This window comes from Camellia sinensis, chromosome 15, assembly GCF_055761805.1.
Source record: "Camellia sinensis isolate YWXY chromosome 15, ASM5576180v1, whole genome shotgun sequence".
Taxonomy (NCBI): Eukaryota; Viridiplantae; Streptophyta; class Magnoliopsida; order Ericales; family Theaceae; genus Camellia; species Camellia sinensis.
The window spans coordinates 67875672-67900936 of NC_138975.1; the positions used below are offsets into that span (position 1 = coordinate 67875672).

At 34.4% G+C, this 25265-nt stretch overlaps 1 protein-coding gene across 1 annotated transcript in view; it reads right to left on the reverse strand.

Moving 5' to 3' along the window:
* Nucleotides 1–10520: 10520 nt before the first annotated feature.
* Nucleotides 10521–25265, reverse strand: part of LOC114320893 (NADPH:adrenodoxin oxidoreductase, mitochondrial) — a 44918-nt gene continuing 30173 nt past the window's right edge. The window contains exons 14-25 of the mRNA XM_082909278.1: nucleotides 18671–18775; nucleotides 17686–17799; nucleotides 17539–17592; nucleotides 17242–17358; nucleotides 15938–16047; nucleotides 14902–14975; nucleotides 14213–14274; nucleotides 13807–14005; nucleotides 13340–13403; nucleotides 12801–12868; nucleotides 11523–11665; nucleotides 10521–11007 (exon numbers count right to left, since the gene is read on the reverse strand). Coding sequence (XP_082765404.1) covers nucleotides 10771–11007; nucleotides 11523–11665; nucleotides 12801–12868; nucleotides 13340–13403; nucleotides 13807–14005; nucleotides 14213–14274; nucleotides 14902–14975; nucleotides 15938–16047; nucleotides 17242–17358; nucleotides 17539–17592; nucleotides 17686–17799; nucleotides 18671–18775 — 1347 coding nt within the window. The 3' untranslated portion in view covers nucleotides 10521–10770. The remainder of the gene's footprint in view (nucleotides 11008–11522; nucleotides 11666–12800; nucleotides 12869–13339; nucleotides 13404–13806; nucleotides 14006–14212; nucleotides 14275–14901; nucleotides 14976–15937; nucleotides 16048–17241; nucleotides 17359–17538; nucleotides 17593–17685; nucleotides 17800–18670; nucleotides 18776–25265) is intronic.

Below are 25265 nucleotides of genomic sequence, written 5' to 3' on the forward strand. Positions count from 1 at the left end.
CGTTGTGGATTGGCCTAGACCAACAAATGTGACAGAAGTCCGAAGTTTTTTGGGACTTACAGGTTACTACCGGAGGTTTGTGAAAGACTTTTCCAAGCTTGCCCTGCCATTGACTCAATTAACTCAGAAAAATGTGCCATTTGACTGGAGTGAACAAAGAGAGGTAGCTTTCCAAGAGTTGAAAACTAGGTTAGTGACTACACCAATTTAACTTTGCCTAATGGCACTGATGGGTTTCTAGTGTACAGTGATGCTTCCTATAAAGGCTTGGGGTGTGTACTAATGCAAACGGAAGGGTGATTACCTATGCTTCTAGACAACTTCGACCTCATGAAAAGAATTACCCAACACCTGACCTTGAATTAGCGGCTGTGGTGTTTGCTCTGAAAATATGGCGCCACTATTTGTATGGGGTAACTTGCGAGGTGTACACAGACCATAAGAGCTTGAAATACTTCTTCACGCAAAAGGAATTGAATATGAGACAGAGGCGATGGTTAGAGTTAATCAAGGATTATGATCTACAAATCTTGTATCATTCAGGAAAGGCTAATACCGTAGCAGATGCCTTGAGCTGAAAATCCAGTGCGAATTTGTCATGTTTGCTATTCAACCGAAAAGAATTGTTGACTGACCTAGAACAAGATAGGCTGTTAACTGCTATTTCTGCCCAACCTGCTATTCTTGATGAGATCAAACAAAAACAATGTGAAGATGAACACTTGAAAAAGATTATAGAGGAATTTAATTCGAAGCCAAGGCCAGGATTTGTGTTTGAGAATGGTGTGCTGAAATTTCAAAACCGTCTTTGTGTGCCCAATTATTGTGATTTGAGGAAACGGGTTATGACTGAAGCTCACAGTAGTAAATTTGCTATGCATCTGGGGAACACGAAGATGTATCATAATTTGAAACAGAATTTTTTGTGGCCTGGAATGAAAAAGAGTATTGCAGACTTTGTGGCTAGATGTCTACATTGCCAACAGGTTAAAGCTGAGCATCAACGACCCGCTAGTTTGCTACAACCACTCCCAATACCGGAATGGAAATGGGAGCACATTACCATGGACTTCATTGTGGGATTGCCTCATTCTTCTCGAGGTATGGATTCTATTTGGGTTATAGTTGACCGTTTAACTAAGTCTGCCCATTTTCTGCCTGTCAAAACTATTTATAATGCTGATAAATTGGCCAATATCTATATGACTGAAATTGTGAGATTGCATGGAGTGCCAGTATCTATTGTGTCTGACAGGGACTCAAAGTTTGTATCGAGATTTTGGCGGAGTTTGCAACAGGCTTTGGGGACTGAATTGAGACTGAGCAGTGCCTATCACCAACAGACAGATGGCCAAATTGAACGAACGAACCAACTCTGGAGGATATGCTCAGAATGTGTGTGTTAGACTTCCAAGGGAATTGGGAGACTTACTTGCCATTAGTCAAATTTGTGTACAACAACAGTTACCATTCAAGCATTGGAATGGCTCCTTACAAAGCTTTGTATGGAAGACAATGTCGATCTCCCCTATGTTGGGCTGAAGTAAGCGATAGACCTCTGTTGGGACCGAAACTTGTGCAAGAAACAACCAAGAAAGTGAAACTGATCCAGTAATGCCTGAAAACTGCACAGAGTCAACAGAAAAGCTATGCCGATGTCCGAAGAAGAGATAGGGAATATGAAGTTGGGGACCATGTGTTCATAAAGGTGACCCTAATGAAGGGTCAAACTCGGTTTGGTGTTAAGGGAAAATTGGCGCCAAGATATGTTGGACCTTATGAAGTCCTCAAAAAGATCAATCCGGTATCGTATCGGGTAGCCTTGCCTCCAGTAATGGAACATATGCATAACGTCTTTCATGTATCAATGCTACGAGAATATTTGAGAGATCCACTTCACGTCATTGAATCAACACATGTGCTTTTGAAAGATGACTACACTTATGAGGAAAGGCCTATCCAGATTGTGAACCGCCGGATCAAAAGGTTGAGAAATAAAGAAATACCGTTGGTAAAAGTTGATTGGCAAAACCATAGAGGAACCTATGTAACTTGGGAAACCGAGGAAGACATGATGAAGAGATATCCGGAATTGTTTCCATTGGACCCAATGTTGATTCAGAATGAAGGTAATTCGAGTTTGGAGGACCAAACTCTTTTAAAGGGGGAAGACTGTAATGACCTCGACCTCCGATTAATGCTAATTCATAATTAAATATGCTTAACAGTAATTTAGGAAGGATTTGGGATTTAATTGCATGTGTATTGCATTATTTATTTGTTTCTATCTATTTGCCATAAAATGATCTGTTCATGTCTTTGACTTTAAACTGCGAATTGAAAGCCTTATCGGCACCCGATTCCGAAATTGATTAATGTTTTATGTTAGTTAGATTTTATGTGAATTTATGGTAAATTTAGTTGAAACGTGATTTGAAATGATTAAATTAGATTAAATAATGCTAGATGAAACATAGATTTAGTGAATGCTCGTAATTACATTTTTGCCCCTTAGTGGGCCACTTTGTTCAATCTTTAATTAGGAGCTTTTGATTCATTTCCTCAGCCATTTTTGGGACCAAGAAAAACGTAGGAGAGTGAGAGAGGGGAAAATTGAGTTCAACAAAGTTTTGGCTTGGAACTTGTAAAATTGTAGAAGAATTGCATAATTTGAGCTCCTAAACTTGAAATTGAAGACATAAGGTAGAGAATTCATCTTTTCCATTGTGATTTTGATTTACTTCTTGCATGGTTCATGGTGAACTAGAGTTTAGAGTCAAGTTTTGGTTCTAAATGTTGAATTGAGTAGGAATTCTTGCATGCATGTGTATATCATGAAGTTTGAGGTTGTTTTCATAGAAATTCTTGCATGCATGTCCACATTTTTGTTATAGTCCATGAACTCACCATGTTTTGAAGTTAAATCTTGCATTTGATCTTATTTTAGAACTTTGGAGCTTCAAGGAACCCATGCATGTGTTGAATTTGCATTGTTCTTCATGTTCCTGAAGTTTATGTTGAGATTGTGTTCAATTAACTTACCTTTCGGCTTGATTTTACAAAATTGATCTTCAAAACATGTCATACTATGAGTTTACAAGAGTTTTCTAGTAAATTAGCCCAAAAGGATCGAATTTGATGCATTGTAGTTGAGTTTTGAGCTTGAGGTTCAAATCTGGAAATTCCAGATTTTGGACTCAATCTGGACTCACGCTCGAGTGGGGAAAGTTACGCTCGAGCGGGAATTTCGTGTATCCAGTACTTTGCCTGTGTTTACAGTCCGCTCGAGCGGGGTAATGCACGCTCGAGCGAGGACTTGTGTCTCACCCTCGAGCGGGTATCAAGCGTTCATCGAGCGTGAATTTTATGTATCCAGTACTTTTACTGTAGCTTGCAGTCCGCTTGAGCGGAGTAATCCACGCTCGAGCGGATTCCTTTTGTCTGCATGTCCGCTCGAGCATAGAAGGACACGCTCGAGTGGGACCCCTGTTTCAGTAAAATTTTGAAAAGTGTTTTAAAGTGCACCTTTGCATCCTCATTCCATCCTAGGCATTCCTAGGCCATGTTTTGGACTCTATAGTGAGGGTAAGAGATTAGAAACACACTAAGAGCCAATGAAATAAGTTCTGTACAATTAGAACGTGTGTTTTAAGTGTGCATCTGTTATGTGTTGTGTAGGTCACGTGCCACGTACCGTTTGACCAAGTTTACTCCGTCTGTCTGACTCAAGGCCCACTGCGAGTAATAACTCTGTAAAGTTATGTTTAACCTAAGTATTTTCTGACTGGTATGGTATTATCTGTTTTCTGAAATGCTATCTTACTAATGATGAATGAATGTCCAATTTTCTGAAAAGTATTTGTGGCATCCTTAGTTCACGTGGCCCTCGCCCGGGGGTAACAATACCGCGGCCAATCTGCATGTGGCCCTCGCCCGGGGGTAACAATACCGCGGCCAATCTGCACGTGGCCCTGGGGTTAACAATACCATGGCTACTTGCGCGCAAGATATGGACCTTTATGGTCGTTGGTACCAACTATGTATATGGGTCTCTGGACCAATCTGTTCTGATAGCTAATGGGTGTGTCACGTATGATCTTATGCAAAATCTGAATATGAAAATGTATATGAATCTGTTTCTGTCTTGAAGTCTGATTATGCTCTGATTTAAATGCTGGATTCTAACTTGTGCCGGACATCATTCATATAACTCCTTTACTCTGTTATCATTCACTGGGCTTTCACTTACGGTTTATATTATGTATGTAGGTGAGCCGGCATATGACCAGGGCCAGAGTTGACGGCCCTCTGTACGTTTTGTCAGCCAACCCTTGTGCCTCCCGAGGAGGTTCTGATCGAAGTTTAATGCCAAGGCTGTTTTTGTATTTCATGCTAGTCTTTGTAACTGTTTGTAAAGTCAGAACTTGGGAAGTTCACTTCTGTAAATCTTTTGTAAATATTGTGTATCTAGACTAGCATGTTTATATATATATAAGTAAGTTTTGAAATGTTCTGTCTCATGTACATTATCACAGCTCATTGGACCTTGTCTATTTTGTATTATTGCTTCCGTAGCCCCTTATTACTTGCTAATCTGTTCAAAGGCCTTTGGTAATCCACGGATTACTGGCCGATTACGGTGCTAAACCTATAGGGGCGGGTTTGGGTCGTGACAATTAGACACCAATCTATTTGAGTTGATGGCATTCATTTAATGTCTTTCATACTTGTGTTCATGGCACAATCACCTTTGCACCCTCCCTCCTTTCTTGGTTTTTATGGCTTTGAGAATCATTTCAAAGTTAGCGTTGTTTAAGCTTGAGAGGAGACCTTGTGCTTAATGGTTTAATCTCTCCAGAGGTTTATTACCAAAGGCATGATCTCTCTCTCATGCCTAAAACAACTCTTTGTTTGACACTTCTCTACATTAGTGGACTTAACTTTCACTTTGGACTAAAATGACTAATGAATGGGAAGGTAGTTAAAAGAGGATAATAAAATTAGAGCTAAAATAAAACAAGATAATAAAATCAACTTGGGTTCAATCAGGCATTAATTGAACCCATTGAGTCTTGGGTCGTTTCATACTTGTTAGTGATGAAAATGGTTCAAGAGTCAATGTCAACCACTTCCTTTGATCAATATCATGATAGGGAGAGGTTTTTGTTGGTCTTTTAGCTTCATTTATTAAGCTTTTGTCCCTTGATCCATAAATCATCACGCAATGGATTTGCGTCGATTGATGGTTTGTGAATTGAACTTACCCCTCCTTTGATCTATTTGATGATAAGGAGAGGTAGGGAGGACAAAATCTCCTAAAAATACTCTATTAATGCTCTGTTTCATGTCTGTTATAGTAGGGCAGTACCAAACATTAGTAGCCGACCGACCACCGAATTAGGGTTGCCTCTGATGAGTTGAGATTGAAAAAATAGTGAGGGGATTAGGTTGTACTGCCTTTTTTTTTTTTTTTTTAACCCAAGTGCAACCTGTTATTTGTAAATTTTGTTTATATTTGTTTTAGATTTTTTTCCATATAGAAATATTTTGTTTTTATCTTATATAAAAATAATTTAACAATTTCATTACTACAATCTCTCCCACCATCATCAAAACAAATACACTTTTACTTAATCCCCTCACTAACAATCACCACATTAACAATCTCTTCACTAACTATCCCTTTACTAACAGTCTCATCCAACCTAATCCGCCAAATAAACGTGACCTAGGGTTGAGTTGTAAAAGCGGCAGATAAGGCGACCTACAACGACAGGGGTGGTGCTGAGAATTGCACAGTTGAGATGGAAAAGATTAATGAAGAGATGTTCAATTTTTTTATTTTATTTATTTATTTATTTCTTTTTTAGTTCTTGCCAATGGTGTTCAGATCTGAGATCCAATCATTTTTTTACTTTTATTTTTTGTAAATTGAACAAACAGAATAATTTCGAGAAAAAAATTAAACAGATTTGTTATACTTATTATCTATTCAATAAATCCTCAATGTGTTTTTCTTTTTCTTTTTTTAAAGTAGTTGTTGTTATTGTTGATGATTATGATGATGAAACAGATTGAAAATATAAATAGATGGAGTTTAAAACATATAAACAGACAGAGTTTTAAAATATAAACATATTTGAATTTCAACAGATCAAATTTGTTAAATTGAACAGATAATAAAATTTGGATAGATTATTGAACAAATAAGAGAAAAAAAATTGAACATATAATAAAATTTGGACAAATATTTGTATAGATAAGGGAAAAAATTGAACAGATAGTTAAATTTTTTGAACGAATAGATATAAATTTGAACAGATAGTCAATTTTTTTTAAATAGATAGATATAAATTTAAACAGATAGTCAAAAAAGTCAACAGATAAATTAAGAGGTAAAATTGAAAAGAAAATGTCATCTCAAAAGAACAAAAGGATTTCTAACCAAACTATTTCACAAAGTGTGAATGTCTCACTAACAAAAATATCCACTGAATCTAATACTTTATACCTTTTTAGATTGAGTTTATTACCAATTTTTTTGTTTTATTTAAATATATATATATATATATATATTTAAAAAAATTTCTTTTAAAAAATATTAAAAAAATTAATTATCAAACGAGAGGCAAGTGTGTATAAGATATTGTGGCCTTGTTTAGAAAGTTAGGTTTGGACTAAAATAGCCAATAAAAATAAAATATATTTAAATTGTTAATATTACATCTAATTCATAATTATTTTATTTTTTCTCTCACAACTAATAATTAAAATTAAGTGGTTATATAAATTTATAATCATTTATAATGACTTTTTGATTAAAAAAAATAATTAAAAAAAATTAACAAGTCAACTAAAATAACTTATTATCAAAAAAAGGCCTGTGTAACAAATTAGGCGGTTATATAAATTTTCATACAAATTCAACAATGTTAGGTGAAATAAAAAAGCCTATTCCCAACAGTCCTGTGTAACAAAAAAATTAGGTGATTTTATAAATTCTCGTACAATTACAACAATGTTAGAACATCTCCAACCATTGTTTCTATAATGCTATTGCTATTGCTATAATTTGACAATAAATAATGTTATTTTGCCAAATTATAGCAATGGTGCTCCAATAGTCTGTTGGCTACATATTTTGTATAAGTCAATTACAATTTGACACGTGGCAGAATGAGGGTAATACGGAAAGAATATTCAAGTCTTCAATCATGATCGTACACGTGACAGTTAGTATTGGTTAATACAAGATCTGAGTAGCATTGGATCAGCAAAGAGATGCAAAGTGATGTGGCTTCAACAGTTACTCACATTCAAATTCAAATTTAGGAGGGAAGCCTAACTGCAAGTGATGGCATAGTGGAGCTAATTATAAGGCAACATGATCAGCGATCATGGAGGAGCAGTTTGACGGTTGGAAATGCAGATTCGATGGTCATCCTTGAGAAGTATAAATAGTAGAGAAGGCCCCAGAAAAAAGCCCCACACTCGAATCCAAAAAAACAGTCTTATTCTACTTTATTTCATTTCCAGTTCTTTACATTTCTGCACTTTAAAATTCCTGCACTGCACTTCATTCATAGGAGTAGTTTTAAGTAGATTGTTGCTGTAAACCTCTACGAGGTTGAGTTTGGATCATTGTAAGTTTTTCATTTTAATGAAATGCTTCAATTATTCTTCATTTAATTGTTATTTTGCTTAATTCTCCTAAATCAAGCCACCAGTAAAAGTCCTCTTCATTGATGCTGAAAGAACTAAAACACAATCGTCTGATAATTGGTTGGAAATTAATTTTCTATAAGGACTGGTTGATCCTTGCTGGCACGCTCGCAATTACAAAAATAACTTTCGAAAGTCAAAAAGCCAACATATATTTTTGGCACACCCAGTGGGACTAATTGAAATAGCTAGACGTAGAAGACAGAGAGAAAATGAACGCTTAGAAAAAGGCGTGGAAGGAGAGGTAGAGATACCTAATCTAGAGGATAATGTGATAACACATCCTGTGGAAACTCTCATTTTATCAGAACCTATGGTTGAACAGACCAGCACTTCGGAACAAGTACCACATGTTCATAATACTGGACGAGACCAAGGAATTGGACCATCCACTGTTCCATCTACTCAACCAATAAATCCATAGGGTGGCCTAGTAGATGCTATGGGACAATAATTAATGAACACAATGGAGAGATGGGCAACATCCTTTTTGGATCGAATGAATAACCACCAACCAACAAACGCAAGACACATGGAGGAAGTTTCAAATGTCCCTCAGCAAAGATTGACTAGAGATAAACAGCTTATACAAGTTAATGGACATTCTAATGGTCAAACTAGTAATCAGAACTATGAAAGACCATCACCTCAGTCTTGGTACGAGCCTATTCCGAGGCTTATAGCAGGTCAAAATGCCTCAGTACTTAACAATGAAGCCATGCAAATTGGTGGATCTAGCCCAGCACAAGAAAATGGCATAATCCATATTTGAGACTTGAAAACCACATTTTTAGCCTCTAAAAAACTCTAAAAAAAAGTGGTAAAAAGTTGGAAAAATTTTGAGAAATAAGTGGGAAACACAATGGTAAAAGCTTAGAAAATAAGGTTCAAAGAAAGGTGGTTAACCCCTCCACCTTTGATAGCTTTAAGCCACAAGTTTCATCCCATCAAAATAGTGTAAAAATAGTATGAAATCAGCAAGAAAAGAGTAGGAAGAAGTAGTGTAAAGAAGGCCAAGGTTATACCTCTTGAAGATGAGTAACTCTTTGATTCACAAACTCACAACCTCCTTAGGCTTGCTTACTAACTTCATTTTTCCATTATTTTAGCTCACTTGTTCTAACATTTTAATGTTAATTTCAGCACTATTTTTGTGAGTTTTAGGACTGTTTTAATGTGTTTACTTCATTCATGCCTTGTATAGTATGTTTGTAGTGTTGTAGTCCTCATATGTTTGGTGGTTTAGACCTTAGACACCAACCTATTTGAGTTGATAGCTTTTATTTTGGGCTTTTCATACATGTTTTTACACTTGTGATAATCGTCTCTGCACTCTCCCTCCTTTCTTGGTTTTATTTGTTTGAGTCGTTTCAAACGAGTGTTGTTTAAGACATGCGAAAGAGACCCTTCCATACTTAATGGTTTAATCTATTCGGAGGTTCATTACCAAGGCATTACATCTCTCTGATGTCAAGAACAACTTCTTGTTTGACCCTTTCCTTCATTTAGTGGACTTAATTCTCATTTTTGGACTAAATGATTAAAGAATGGAAAACAATTTCTTAGCTCTAGAAATCGCCAATTTTTATTATTATTGGAGATTATGAAATTCACAAGTTTGATTTGAGACTTTTAGGAAGATTTTTTGTTACTTTTTAGGGTTCCAAACGTTGCAGAACGAGATCTTGAAGAAACAGGTCGTGAAGCTTCTTCGAGTTCGAGACTGTGAAGGCCCAATCCATTATCTATCTGGTAGGCCCAAATAATTGATTTTGTTGTTGAACCTTTCAAAAGCCCAAGTTATTAAAACTGGGCTTGCAATCTTCTAGGTAATAGGTAAATTGCATTGATCTGTCTTGAGATTTAAAGAAAATATAACAAATTTTATAATTTTGACATAATTATATTAAACTCTTTTAAGATTCTAATTCATATAAAATCTAACTTCATTTTCATTAATAATTTGTTAGTTATATGGATAAAAGATTAATATTATCTCTTTTAGATGAAAATACATACTGGACGTTGTTTTTTATATTTTAACACTATCCGCATTAGTGTAGGTGATCCATTTAATCTTACTGAAAAGAAAGTCAATGTAATTATGTCAAAACTCTGCAACTTGTAATAATTTGATTTATGAAGTACTATTACTATTTCAATCAACTTTTTAACTTTTTACCTAAAATGTTTAGTTAACAAACGAGAATAGTAATCAAGATAGCTAGAGTTACACGCTTATTCACAAATGCTTACAATACCTAAAGGATGTCGTAACTTAAGGCCCTATTTGATTAGCAAAATTAACAATGAGAGGATTAACAATTCATAAAGTTAGTGCAATGTTGGTTATCTAGATGGATTAGCAGGACATATAAACCCCTCTTGTCCACGTTTGTTTCACAGTAGCTAAGAAAACATATTGAAAATATATATTCCTAGTTACATATTTTCTTTGCATTATTAGTTTTAAAGTAAAATTAAAAAATTTACCAATTTTGTTGGATCGAATATCCAACAAAATCTAATCCGGACAACAAAAGTTGCAACTAAACACAGAAATATGAGTCCCATAGATTTAAAATCCCAATCCGCCCAATCAAACAAACCCTAAAGAAATATACTTGTCCATAATGTCAAATCCAATTGAAACTGAACAATACTAGAAAAAGGGTAGGAATTAGCAAATTATAAATTATTTCATCCCTAAAAGTAAATATTTTGGTTTCAAAAACAAGAACAAGAACAAGACAAGAACAAAAACAACCACAAAAAAATAAAAATAAATAAATAAATAATGACAGAAACAGAGAGGATTCAATAAGGTTCTCTTTGCCATGAAATGGCAAGGTGACTCAAGCCAAACTTTCCCAACATTGTCTGTGTTTAAAGGATAAGAAATTAGGCCTCTCTTGTCAGGCTTACAAAAATGCGAGCATGAATACACTTAATCTAAAGAACTCGAGGCTGCTGAAAATTGAATATAAACACAACACAAATATTTATTATATGAATGACAAAAACAATATTAATAGGTCGGAAATTGTTTCACACCTTGATGACAACTTTCAGTAGCTCTTCCCATGTGGTTAATTTGTCTCTGGGTTTGTTTTTCAAACTTCCAAGTCTTCTCTCTTCAGTGTCGATCTTTTCCCAAGAACTGAATGGAATCACTTTGACATTCCTCCGATCTAACAATTGGAGAAGTCCCTCTCTGCCTGGCTTTGGCAAGCTTAGTGCAGATGCTAATACTCCTTTCTCAAGGTCCTCAGATATGCTCATGATCTGTGACCACTTCAGTCAATTAGAGAGTAGCCGGTAATCACTACAGATAACCCTAATATATGTTGTTTTAGTTTACTCTTACACTCCACTTGTTTTGGCATAAAATGTCTCCCGTAGAAGATGTTTTCCTATGTTTAGTTGCATCCTAGAAGGAAACTAATATACTAGTATTTGTATTAATGGTGGTGGTGGCGGTAAAATAGTGGACGTGGACGTGGACGTGGACGTGGGAGTGATGGGGGTGTGGCGACGGTGGTGGGATGGTGGATGTGGCGGTGGTGGGGTGGTGACAATGGTAATGCGAAACGTTTTCCACTTTTTTAAAGTATAAAATATTTTGTGCCTAAATAAACTTGTTATCCATTGACTTTCGTATTAAATTATACTAAACATCAGAAAATGCAAAAAACATTTTGCGCCCAAACAAATGGAACGTTATTTCTAGCAGGCTGCTTCATGCATAAAAGACGATGGACAGACAACGTTTTCTTGACCGTATACAAAATGCTACTTACTGTTTCCTCCGCACAATAAAGGTTGGTAGCAATGATCCCCGTTGGTCCCCTTTTCAACCACCCACATACATAGACGCCCTCTAGTTGTGTATGATCTCCTGAAGGGTTGATTAACACACGACCTCCAACATTTGGAACTATTCCTGTAAAACAAGTCAAGCACGGAAAAGGGAAACATGAGGTTTTGCAACCTTGAGAGGCCTGTGTATACTAACAAGAAACTTTCTAATCACATGACAAGGTTCAGACTTGCCACTCTGATCTGAATGGGAAAAAAGCATGAGACAAAATAATAACTCCTCAGTATTATCATTAGATATTAATTAAGTGTATAGGGAGGAGCACTGTTACACGGAGTCTTCTATTCCGCTCAAGGTACCTGAGTTGGCACTCTGACAAATGAGGGATTGGAGTGTGTCCGACCCAATTCCAGACCTTAAATCTTCTAATGTTTGGCAATGAGGAGGTTTTATTTGACAAAAAATGACAATTGTCTCGCCACACATATAAAGTGACTAGAAAGACGGAAAAAAAAATCACCTTTCCCATTAAATTTTATTTAATTTCAAAATGACAATGCTATACAAAATATGTTAGATTAATGTGCAGAGTGTATCCATACCCAAATTTTTGATACATTATCCTTGTACCCTAAGGTTTGCATCTATGAAGCATGGACAAAGACAAACCGACATGAAATATTTTATTTTATTATTATTATTATTATTATTATTATTATTATTATTATTATTATTTTGATAAAGAAACCGACATGAAAATTTTCAAAAAATGTAAAGACACTATATGGTGGAGGACATGAAATATATATAATTTTATATATTTATTATAAGTCATATATAAAGATAATTATTACATGTCGTATGTATGAATATTTAAATATATAAAATGGTTTCTAAAGTTTAAAGACGAATAGCTATAAATTTACATTGTTTTTGTTTTATTATTGGATTCCAAGTTATTTTATTCAAACTTGTAACGTGTTATATGTGTCTAAATGCTAGAAAGTGTCTGACGAGTGTCATGTCATGTCATATCATGTCGGTGTCTGACACGTTACCTTCTTGGAAGTGTCCATGCTTCTTCGGTCACACTCTTGCACCTAATAATCATACCACACCTAATACTCAAACCCAAGTCCATCTAACCTAGTGAAAAAAAAAGTATTTGCAAACATTAAGCAGTGATGCATGCTAAAAATTTTAATAAGCAGATTTGTCTGAAATTTTTTCACACTGGTGCATAATTTCTTTGATATACCTTTGTGAGCATCAAAGGGTAAGTCATCAACTGGTACTGATCTGTAACCAATGCTCTTTAGCACTAACCTGAAAAATGCATTAACAAATTGCCACAACAGTCAAGACCTCATGCAAACAACTTAAAAATGAGCAAAAATCTCGAGTAGTCTGGGATAGCCTTCAATTCCCCAATTACGCCGTTCAGTTTGCTCTCCCAACCCGTGCAGACTGGGTGGGATCATGAAACAAGGTATTTTAAACTTCAAATGATTAATACATTTTGGGTAGTGATGGAAACATTTCCCTTCTACTATCACACGGCACGAATCAAAACCAAACAAAGTAGAGCATAAAGGGGTATCAAAGGCAACTGTAGGGCAACACAATAAGCATACATAAAAGAGGAATCAGAAGCAACTGGAAGACAAATACTATTATATGCACACATAGCAAAACATATTCACTCAAAATGACATCTTCTGGTAAAGCATAACTCAACTTCTCTGTACATAAAATATGGCATGTAGTCAGCTCAACTTCCAAACAGTAACAGATTACCTGCATTCAAGGTCTTCAAACAGTCCTGTACCAACTGCAACTTGTTTCCCAGAGCCAACACTTTCTGCAGAATGAGACCACATAAGTCACAATAATTGGTTACAGTTACAGATGTGAAATTATTCCAGGTGCACTAGGCATAACATTTGTAATGTTGAGGAAAACAATGTCCTTATTTTCCTCACAAAAAAGGTGTGTATTAAAAAGGCATCATTTTAATTATTTAAAAATTAGTTAGTTAAATTATTGGTTCTCAACATGTTAAGTCTCTGACTCCGAAGATAAAACAGTTTCCAGATTTCCATTTTGTCATAATCCTTTGGTGGATGTCATACTAACTGCATTTTTTAAACCAACGACCATGATCGGACGATATGGAAGACAATAAACACATGAACCACAAAGCGAAGAACTATGGAAAGAGCCATCTGCACCAGCACACCACAAACATATGCAGAGAAAATTACCTTTAAGAATTGTCTTCTCAAAGCGCACACCAACAACATGACCACCTCTATCGTCTGAATCTAGAAACCCATCCGGCTTCCGGAAGAAAACAAAGTGGAGTTCGCGTTGATCTGAACTGCGATGAGATGGTCCCGACACGGCTGCCTTAGATAGCAACTCATAAACCCTCTTTTGGATTCGACTATTCTTTAGTTCTTCCTTTGCCAAATAATACAATGTACCAATAACATCAGACATGAGGACTATTAAACATAGGGAAACAGAAAAAGGTAACTCTGGTCTTTCGGGGCATTTTCAGCCAAAAAAAAAAGAAGGAAGAAGAGATCAAATAAATTTTTGGGAAGGAAATTCGCCAAATAACTTGTGAGACAGAGTGCATATAATTTTTTGAAACGGGAAGTATACCTCATCTGCTGGGGTTTTCACTAGATCAACTTCCTTAATGTTAATTTGTAAATCTTTGATACCTGCAAAAATGACACCAATAACTCCATAAAAAACGCATTTAAAGGCAGAATCATTTAATATCAGCAATGAATATCTTCAATGGATTACATTACGAAAATATGAAAAAACATATTAACTTGAACCATTAGGTAAACATGATTGAGTTTCATTGGAGTTATGAGCAATAGAATGTATTCAAGTTGAACTACTTTATATGGATAACGATCAAAATAATGAATTGAAAATACTCGAGCACTGAGCTCGAAAACATTGGATCACACCAAAACTTGTCTTTAAAAAATTTAAAGATCAGGATCTAGATTTTTCTTTCGGGGCACCAAAGTTGCAATGATGTTCTAGAAAACAATCTTAATTGATACAAATAATATATTAAGAAATTTTTGAACTTAACGAGGGCCAAGGCCTACATCAAGCAAAAAGTAGATCTGCTCCGAATCTGATATAAAACAAACTTCAGTTTGCTCACTACTAGTAGAATCTGATGAAGCAGGTCCAATAATTCTAGTAACCCCCCTATATAATAATTACTCTGGTAATTAAATTAAAAAAATGCGTTCTGAAACACAAAGTAGCAATGAAATTTTGAACTAATCATGTAGTGTAGAGGATAGGAAACTAGGAATTACCAAGAACTTCACGTAACTCTTTTGTGGTACAAGCTGCTTGCACTGGTCCACGTCTTCCAACTAAGTACACTTTTCTGCAATCATATTTGTATATTTTGACGCAATATAACTAGGGCCCGGCCAAGGTTCTGAAAAGCGGTTGCGGTCGCCGTAACGGTAGCGGTGACGCAGTTGCGGTTGCGGGGTGTAAAGGCCGTAGTGTAACGGTTGCGGTAATCGGAAACGTGAATTTTTTTATTTTTCGCACAATTTGAAAAAAATTTACCGATACGCATATTTTTTTCCATAATCATATTTATTGGGTTAAAAATAAATATTGATCAATTTTTGTAAATTTTTAAGTATGATTCAATATATTTCATATTTTTAAATCATTATAAACTGAATTTTTTACATTTTATTTTAATAATTAATAACTTTATATTATATAAAAAATCAATTACTAACTATTATATATAAGATAAACAATGACAAAAGTAAGAGAATAAATAAGAGCCTAAATATATATATACATATTTTAACCAAACTAAATAGATAATGACCACACTTATTATTATTATTATTATTATTTTCAAACAATATATAGATAGACACACACAAACAAAATGGTTTAGTAATAGCAGTTGAATAGAATAGCATAGGTCTTACAGTTTCAACAAATCAATAACATGTTCTTCATCTTCCCTCTTCTCTCTCTCTATCTCTTGCCCCTCCATTCTCTCTTTATCTTCTCTCTTCTCTCTATCCCTCTTCCCCTATTTTCAGCTTTTTTTGTGTGTTTTTTCGAAAGAAACAGTTTGAAACCGTTACGTAACGGTGCGTAACAGGCCATTACGACACCGTTACGACCGCTATGGCAGCCGCTACGGCCGACACACCTGTGATTCTCAATCACACTGCAAAAGCGGCCATAACGGGTGGCAGTAAATGCCAAAACCGTTACGTAACGGCGTTACGTAACGGTTGCGGCCGCTTTTTAAAACCTTGGGCCCGGCTAAAACCAGTTCAATTGACATCAAAAGGTGGGACAGAAAACCTTATAGAGCTCTCCTCCAGAGCAGCTAAAGCATGGCTGGCAATATCAGTTGTTGCCAACTCTGCAGTTGGTCGTAAAAGAATACGTGCAACATCCAGAGCTACATTGCCCTGAAAGAAAAAACATGGTGGATGGTTATAGGGGTCGAAACTTATTTTGGGATTGAAGGGCTTCAGAACTGCAAACAGTTATTATGACTACTTTTAAAAAAATTATTCTTCTTCATTGCTGCATAATAAATTTTAAATTATTTAATGAGAATAAGGTTTTTTTGCTTCTGAATATCAAGAATGTAATGCGAGTATCCATGTCAACTAAGGAAGTACGATGTGTGGTGCAACTTCTTGTTTAGTCATGCTCAATGTCTCCCATCTTCATTCATCCTTTTTATGTTTTGGTTTTGCCGCATAGGTAAGGGGTCAACAACAAGAAACCCCCACCCTTCCCAAAGGGGAAGAGTGGAAGAGTTACTACTTGATGGTTAGTTGTTTAATGCTTCCCAAATCTATGAACCAAACACATCATAAGTGAACAGGTATATTTGCTAATTGTAGTTGTTAGAATTTTAATTTTGACTTGACAATTCAGAAATAAAACCTTAAATACAACACGCCAAATGTAGCAATGAAATAGAATGGCATTATACTGTCAGCAACCAACATATCACTTCTAAGTACCATAAATTGCAATTTTGTATGATAGCAAGATGAAGTGGAAAGGAAAAGTGAACGTTGAAAAAAACTTTTTGAGTAAATATTTAAATCTCACTGCTGCTTATAAGTACATATTTAAGTTTGTAAGGTTTCAATTATTCTAGTTTATTTACCAAAAGAATATTTGACTAAAGGAAATCCTTACTATTGAAATAACATTAAAATAATAGAAAATTTACTTCTACTTATCTTACCTCATTAATTTGACTTGTTGCTCATTTATAAATTGAACCCTACAAAGCATTATTCATAACTATCAAGTAACCTAAGACCTATTTTTCCACCACATGTTATCTAGGCCTTATTTTCTGTTAAGTTAACGTTTATCAAGTAAGTTGTTAGTGTCATACATTGTTATCCCATGTCCTTATTGGTGTTCTCTTCAATCAAACATCATTTTATACAATTAGCATTGCCCTTACTTTTATTAATTCTGTAAATTGTGCATTATGGCCGAAAAAGTAAGAAATGGAAAACCACCAGTTCATCTTATAAGTTAAAAGCCCCTGTTCCACACAAGATGTTATAATCTGTCTCCCTAAAAATTCACAAGAAAAAGAAGAAGAAAGAAAGAGAGAAATAATAAGATACTTGACCAAGAATAACAGCTGTATCAGTGCCCTTTAAGTCTGGAGTCAAATATTTGCAATCAGGGTGCCCATTATACCACCAAACAAATTCTCTAGCCGAGTGTATCCCTGCCAAATCCTAGAAAGAAAACCAAGAAGAAAGACATAAACAACAGAGACTACAACTGCCTTCGAAGCATTTGACTATCACCAGTTTAAAGATAATAGGCCACAAAGTCTTCCATCAACACAGTTATGCATATCGATTGTATAGATGACTAAACAAAAACAAAAACAAAACCAAAAATTCTATACATACTTCTCCAGCGATACCAAGAACTCTATCACTTTCAGCACCATAGGAAAGTACAACCTGGTCAGCAAAACACATTCATCAAATAACAAAACTACTTGTGATCAATTAATACAAATCAGCACAAGATCTCATCCAGAGCTGGCATCTTACCACATGATACATCTCCCTGAGCTCAGACAATGATACAGAAGACCCAAGTGACACATTTCCAAAGAATGAGCATCGTTCATTTTGAGCAACCCGAGAAAACTGGTTGGTCACAATCTGTTACAAGTTTTCTGGTAAACTAAGCTCAATTAAGAGGACTATTTGAACAATGTATTCTTTAAAAACAAAAAGTCAGAAACACACAATGTAATTCATTAATATACAGATACTGTCAGATTTCTACAAATATAGAAGCTTTAAAAAATGCCAGATGCTAATCAGAATAAAACATTGAGAAAATTTATGCCGTCAATGATATTAAAAATGGCCAGATATATACTATAACACTTGCTTAATTTAAATGGTTTTTATTTTATTAGCTTTTGGGATCTCTAAAGATTAAGATAAACCATATTTAGTTGCACTATGTAATAGGAGGCTAATTGATACACCTAACTAGAGACGGTGAGATATATGAAACATAAACAGGAATAGAATAAGATTCTAAATCAAGCACACAACAACATAAAGATTTACGTTGTTCACTCCAGAATGTGGTGGCTTCTAAAAAGAGTAACAATCATGATCTTAGATAACGGTATCACGATATGTACCGGTATTGGCAATACCATATGATATCAGATAGTAGCAGCGAACATATCAATGAATAACGGTATCAAAAGTCCAAAATCTCAATACGTAATGGGTGATACAATACATAACCGATATTTAAAAACGCTGGTTACAATACAATATAAAGAGATGCTGCACTTCAACTTTAACTAAGTAGTATTAGGGGAAAAAATAGACCAGACAACATTTTGGTTTCTTTTCATACCAATGCGTATAAGATTAAACAAGAATTCCATCACTCAAATTATGAACAAACAATTAATCAGTAGACATAAAACTATTCAATTCAACACAAAACAAGCACATAACACGTATAAGAAGCTAAACTACAAAATTCTTGTACCTACATACAAACCTTAGTTTCAGGATGATCCGGTGCCACACCGGACCGAACTAATCCATACGGCGTCGGCAACCTGTCCACAATATCAACCTCAGCTCCTTGATGTCTCTTCAACATCTAGTAATGTAAATTCAACAATTCAAATCAATTTGAAATTATACACTGACATTCACTGAAATGCTTATACATGTTCTGTGTATATATACATATATATATACAGAGAGAGAGTGATATGCACCTTCTCGGCAGTGTAAAAGCCAGCAGGTCCACTTCCGACTACACAAACGCGCAGCGGAGTTGAAGAGAGAGAAGCAAAGCTTCTTGAAAACAATTTCATAGCTCTAGAAATCGCCATTTTTTTTATTATTGGAGATTATGAAATTCACAAGTTTGATTTGAGACTTCTAGGAAGATTTTTTGTTACTTTTTAGGGTTCCAAATGTTGCAGAAGGAGATCTTGAAGAAACAGGTCGTGAAGCTTCTTCGAGTGCGACTTCGAGTTCGAGAATGTGAACTGTTAGAGAATGTGAACTGTTACGAAAAATGAAAAAAATTAGGGATTTTTTTTTAAGGTCCTGATATTCAGATTTTAAAAGATATAATATACAATATTTTCATAATGGTTGAAGTCTCAATATTTTTTTAGAGAAATTTCAAAATACAGAGAAATTTGTTTGATTCTCTATGTTTTCAAATCAGAGAAAATTCAAACCAGAGAAATTTGTGTTTTGAAATTTCTCTAGTTTGCTCACATATTTCTCTGCGATTTGCTCATAATTTTACCTAGTTTGCATCTTTATAAGCATGTTAACATTCAAACTTTCAATCCTTCGAACAAAATAGAGTTAAGCATAGCATCAAAATTTGCAAATGTACAACTTCAAAATTTCACTGATTCAGTCCAAATGTCATGTTCTCTCTCTATTTTCTTAAAAACCAAATTTAACATTCAATAAATCTAACAATTAAACACAAAATCTAGATTTTTACACATGATATATATATATATAGATAGAGAGAGAGAGAGAGAGAGAGAGAGTCAGTTCTTTACTGCCCTGAGTAAATCCAAAGGGAAAAAAAATGTTGTTATGATCAACATTTAGATCAAAACTTGAAATATATCGTGCATATATATACGTGTATGTATAGTGAAGGTCATGTAAAACTTTGAACATCATTGAAGTTTGAGCCACTGCTATCAAAACCTTCACAAACTCCAACTCTCTGTTTGCGTCATACAAATCACAATAATGTAATTTTGTCCTGACAGTTTGCAATCTACAAGTTGCCCTGAGTATGTTCTTCATCACCATCACTCGTCTCTCTCTCTCCCCCCCCCACAGCCTCTATCTCCCCATGTCCGACTCCTACCGTCGCCAATAGAAGCACCACGACAGCGAGATCGTCGACGGTGGTATGATGTGGTTCAGATCTATTAAAGGACGAAAAGATCTGACCGATGGAAGGCTTAGGAAGAGCGCGAAGCTAGGATCTGGATGGCGATGATGAAGCTGTCCAAGAGGCGATTCTCTCTCTCTCTCTCTCTCTAGATGTATTGCCATGGATGTATGATGTGTGGGTGTGTATGTGGTCAATGTGTGGGTGTGTATGTGATCAATGTGAGGAACCTAAACTAATTACAAAATATATATATATATATGTTAAGACTTCTTCCACCATAAGTTGGGAAGTAGGGGTGCGCATTGGGGTAAAATTAGGACCAATCCGCTATCTACGATTCCTAAAAAATTGGAACCAATCCAATCCGTTTAAATCGTGAAATCAATCCGAACCAATCCATTTAAACACGGATTGGATCGGTTTAGAACCATGGATTCACATAATTAAACAACAAAAAAAATATAAAACATTTAAAAACAATAAACAAAAGCAACAAACAAAAGCAATAAATTGAATATTGGAATTCAAGATCTGACATGAACAAATCCAAGATCGAAACAGGGAGCAACAAAATGCACAAAATCTAACCTGCATTATAGTTTCCTCTGGGATTTGCATGTGGATATATATATTCAAGCTGCCTAACTGAAGCCCATAGTCGTCTATACAATGGACTCTGAATAAACAAACAAAAAACAAAAACAATGAAACAGATTACTAATAAGAAGCCTTAAAACACACACCCACAAAAGCAAAAAACGAAAATGATATGGTCCACACACATACTATAGGCGAAATTAATTGAAGAAAAGGTACAAATTTTCGGTGAAAACAACCAAAAGTGTTCCAAAATGCAGATTCTAAAAACACATTCACCAAGTACAAAGGAAACAAAACATCAAAGCTTAATTTGGGGAAAGAAACAAAGAAATCCATCTGGGTCTTTTCCAACAATCCCAAACCCACAACAAAGATAAAATAAATTTAAGCAGAAACCCCAAAATCTAAAGTACACAAAGGTTAAGATGAATGAGTAGAGAGAAACTAAATTGAAGTTTCGAATCACATAATTTCACTGTCTATATATGAAACAAAATCTTAACTTCCATTCATTTTCTGATCGGCCAAAGGAGGGAAGAGGAAAATCAGAGACCAAGCCAGTACCACCGATTTGATCTGAGATGAAATCACAATAATAAATAGAGAGAACTAAGTCTGGGAAAGAGAAGAGAGAGGGAGCTTGCCGAGTCTAAGAAAAAAACCAACACAGTGTCACCGAGGGAGAGAGAGACCAAGCCACTACAACCGATCTGATCTGAGATGAAATCAGAGGGAGAGACGCTGAGAAAGAGGAGATAGAGTACCGAGATAGAGATAAGAGGCGTGTAACGAATTAGGGTTAGCGTTTACCTTTTATATGGAAAACGAAATGATATTATGGTGGGTTGGCTTTTTGATTTTTTGATTTTTTTAGTTATTTTAGTTTGGGTTAAAAAACTTAGTTTAGGAATGACTTTTTGGTTTTTAAGCTTTTTTTACTACGAAATGATATTATGGCTTCGTCTGGGAAGTGGGTTGGCTTTTTGACTTTTTGATTTTTTTGGTTATTTTAGTTTGGGTTAAAAAACTTAGTTTAGGAATGACTTTTTGGTTTTTAAGCTTTTTTTACTTTTTTTTGTGAGAAAAGAGTGTAATGATTATGGATTGAATGTGATATTTTGTTTGTTATGGCTAAAATAGCCTATTTTGTCTTTTGTGGCTAAAATAGCCAAAAAAGCCCATGAAGCAACTTGCCAAATAGAGGCTATGTACGAGAATGTATAAATATAGACTATTTGTACATGGTCTGAATCAGTTCTAATTCAGAACTCTGGGATTTAATTCGAAATCGATCCATAAATTATGAATTTTTAAAATTTTAATTTGGAACCGATCCACGAATTCAAAAAAAAATCCAAATCTCTCGGATTGGACTGGATCCAATCGGATTACAAATTATATGAATTCCTTACTCAGCCCCATTGGAAAGAGTATCATCTCCTTTATAATAGCTTTTTGTTATTATAAGAAGTGAATTCTTCATAAATTTTTTCTCATTAGGGCCCCTAAATATAAGTATTGTTACAGTAACTTTCTATTTGAAGGGAATCATTTTAGTTTCCTCATATCTGATAAATTCTTGTTTTATTTCGTTGAAGGCATGAAGGAGACGTCCCCTAGATATTCTTTTGAATGTCCCATAAATACTTATAACTGAAAAAGAAAAATGTCCAAAATTGATCTGACCGATCGACTAGTCAGTCGACCAATATCTTTCAATTCCTCTCCTGCTTTGCTCCTACTTGTTGCTGCTTTGTTGGCATCATCTTTCATTATTTTATTATTAAAAAAATATTCAAATTTGAAAGTAATTAAAAAGATTGTTTTAATAAAATAGAGAAAAAAAAAACAAGAAATTTGTTGGGAGAAGTAGATAAAAAAATGATTTCTAAAAGGGAATAAATTTTTTAATAATATTTTAGGGTAAAATTTAGGTAAGCTGGTAAAGATGTTCTAAGGAATGTTTTATTAATTTAAAAAAAAAATTACTAAAACTAAAAAATACCAAAAAATTATTAAATAAAAGCTTAAAAATTAAACATTCTTTAAGTTGAAGAAGTATAGTAATATTGACTGATAGTTCGAGGAGGTAAAATATAATTTACTCCTACAATTAAAAGCATGTTTTCGTTATTAAGATCTAAATTTAAAAAAAAATTAATAAACGAGGGAAGTTAAGTGTTACAATTTTTAGTTTAAAATTAATTTTTTTTTTAAATAATAAAACTAAAAAATACAAAAAAAAAAATTATTAAATGAAAGCTTAAAATTTGAATTAAAAATTAAACATTCTTTTAGTTGAAGGGGTAGAGTAATATTAAGTGATAGTTCAAGGGGGTAAAATGTAATTTAATCCTATAATTAAAAGGATATTTTCGTTATTAACATCTAAATTGAAAAAAAAAATTAATAGACAAGGGAAGTTAAGTGTTGTAATTTTTAGTTTAAAAGGATAAAATGATATAAAATAGTGTAAGGGAAAACATAATTTGCCCTAAATTTTAGATAAATTACAAATACACACTAAAATTTATTAAAAATAATTTTTTTCCTCACATTCAGAAAATAAAATCTATACTCTTAGGTAGAGGAGCATCAGAAAATGACGATGATGGTGAGAATGATGAGGTTGATGATGATGATAGTGTAGCCTACTAGTTGCTTGGGTAATGTTGCCTTGACAGTTTGGCTGCTCCAACCACTTGTAACAACTATGGCTCGAATTGAACGTATAATTTGTTTCTCATTTAAACATTATGACATGGAAGATTGATATCACCATGAGACACGATGAAAGGTGAAGTCCCATATAGACATTTTAAAGCAAAAGAGTAGGTTTAGCATTGACAACCTAATACTGAACCACATGTTTGTATTTGGTTCTAAGCATAGACAACCTTCTTTGCATAGGAAATTTTTCATCTCTTGTTCCCATTTTGTCTAGGTAGAATACAATTTTGTTCAAGGTTTGCATAACCTTCTCACTCTCATAATCAAACCCTTTCTCTTGAATTGCCAGAACCCTCTTCAGAAGCTCTAGTAACTCAATATCATACTCTCCTAGTTTGGTTTGGATAGACACCAAACAGTTGAGAGCTTCACCTGAGATGCCAAAACGTAGAAAAATACATAAAATAACAGAAATTTAAATATAAAAAAAAAAGAAAAAAAAACTTGTGAGTAGAATTACAAAAAGATAGATGTCAATTTGATGAGCAAGCTAGGGAGCCACTATTATATTATATTAAATAATCATAGTTAGTATTAGACAAATTTTAATGTATTCAAAGAAAGGAGAGAGACTGTTTAATTACAAAAATCAAAACAGTATATTAAAAAAAAACAACTAATTTTTATTTTGTTGCAAAAAACAAAATCTGAATCTGAAAAGGAAAAAATTAATTAAACAGAAAAGTAAACTAATCACTTACCTTATTATTTTCTCGAACAAAATTTTGATCAAGTCCAATGTTTTACACTGTGTCCTTAAGACATATTCGTCCTCTCCTCAGTGCTTTCAGATTATGGACGTTTATCTCCCAGGATAAAATGATCAACGATGAACAGTACCAGCACTACAAACTATTCGCACAACGAATATACTTTGTGTTTATACACTTTTTTACAGGAAAAATAAATGCAGCAAAATATAGAGAGCAAAGCAAAAGCAAGAACGAAAATTATTGACGCAAAATCCAAATGAGGGACTGTCTATTTATAAAAGACCTAGTGGCTTTTCAGAATAGGTAGAAAACCAGTTTGGACAAGTTTGAACAAGTACAAAACCTGTTCAATTTGAATTAAACATATATGAACTTGTTCGGTTTAAATTTAAACAGACATGAACCTGTTCGGGTGGAGGAAAAAAATCTGGAAAGGTGTGTTGGACTAAACTGTCATTTCAGAATTAATTTCGAAATTCAAATTCCAAAAGGTAAGAATTTAATTTTAGAAAAATAAAATTCAAATGTTTTTGGCCCAAAAAGATAAGCATTGGACAGGACAAGCCCAACCCAACCTCACACTCCGCCAGACTGGCCAAATGGACAACGGCATGTGTGTGTTTGTTTTGGGTCCAATGGGTCAAGCCCACTTTGCCCATAATCTCACCCTTTCACAAAACTTGGGTATCCCTTAGGGCCCTCCCCAAATTGTAAACTCAAGACTTATAAACCCATATAATGTTAGTCTAGCCAAGCAATGTGGGACAAGCTTTCCTTCTTTCAATTTGGGAAACCCACCAAACCACAATTTTCATGGAGCTTACTTTGGCATCAATTTTCCATTTACCCGATAATGGTTTTGAATAACCAAATATACTACGTGAATCACAATGCGGCATAAAATGCGTTACCACCAATATCCACCAACCTCAGCGTATGGGTCTCACTTAAAAATTAGACCAAAGTTTTAAGAAAAATCTGTTTTTTGCCAAACAATTTTTTTTTTTCTTTCCCAGACCATTTCTTACAGTTAGAACTAGCATTAGATTTGGACAGGGTAACAATGAATTTATTTTATTTTCTTTTATAAAAATTCAACTATTATGAAACATAACCTAGATTGTTATTCACCAGGAAAAAAAAAAAAACACCTAGATTGCTAA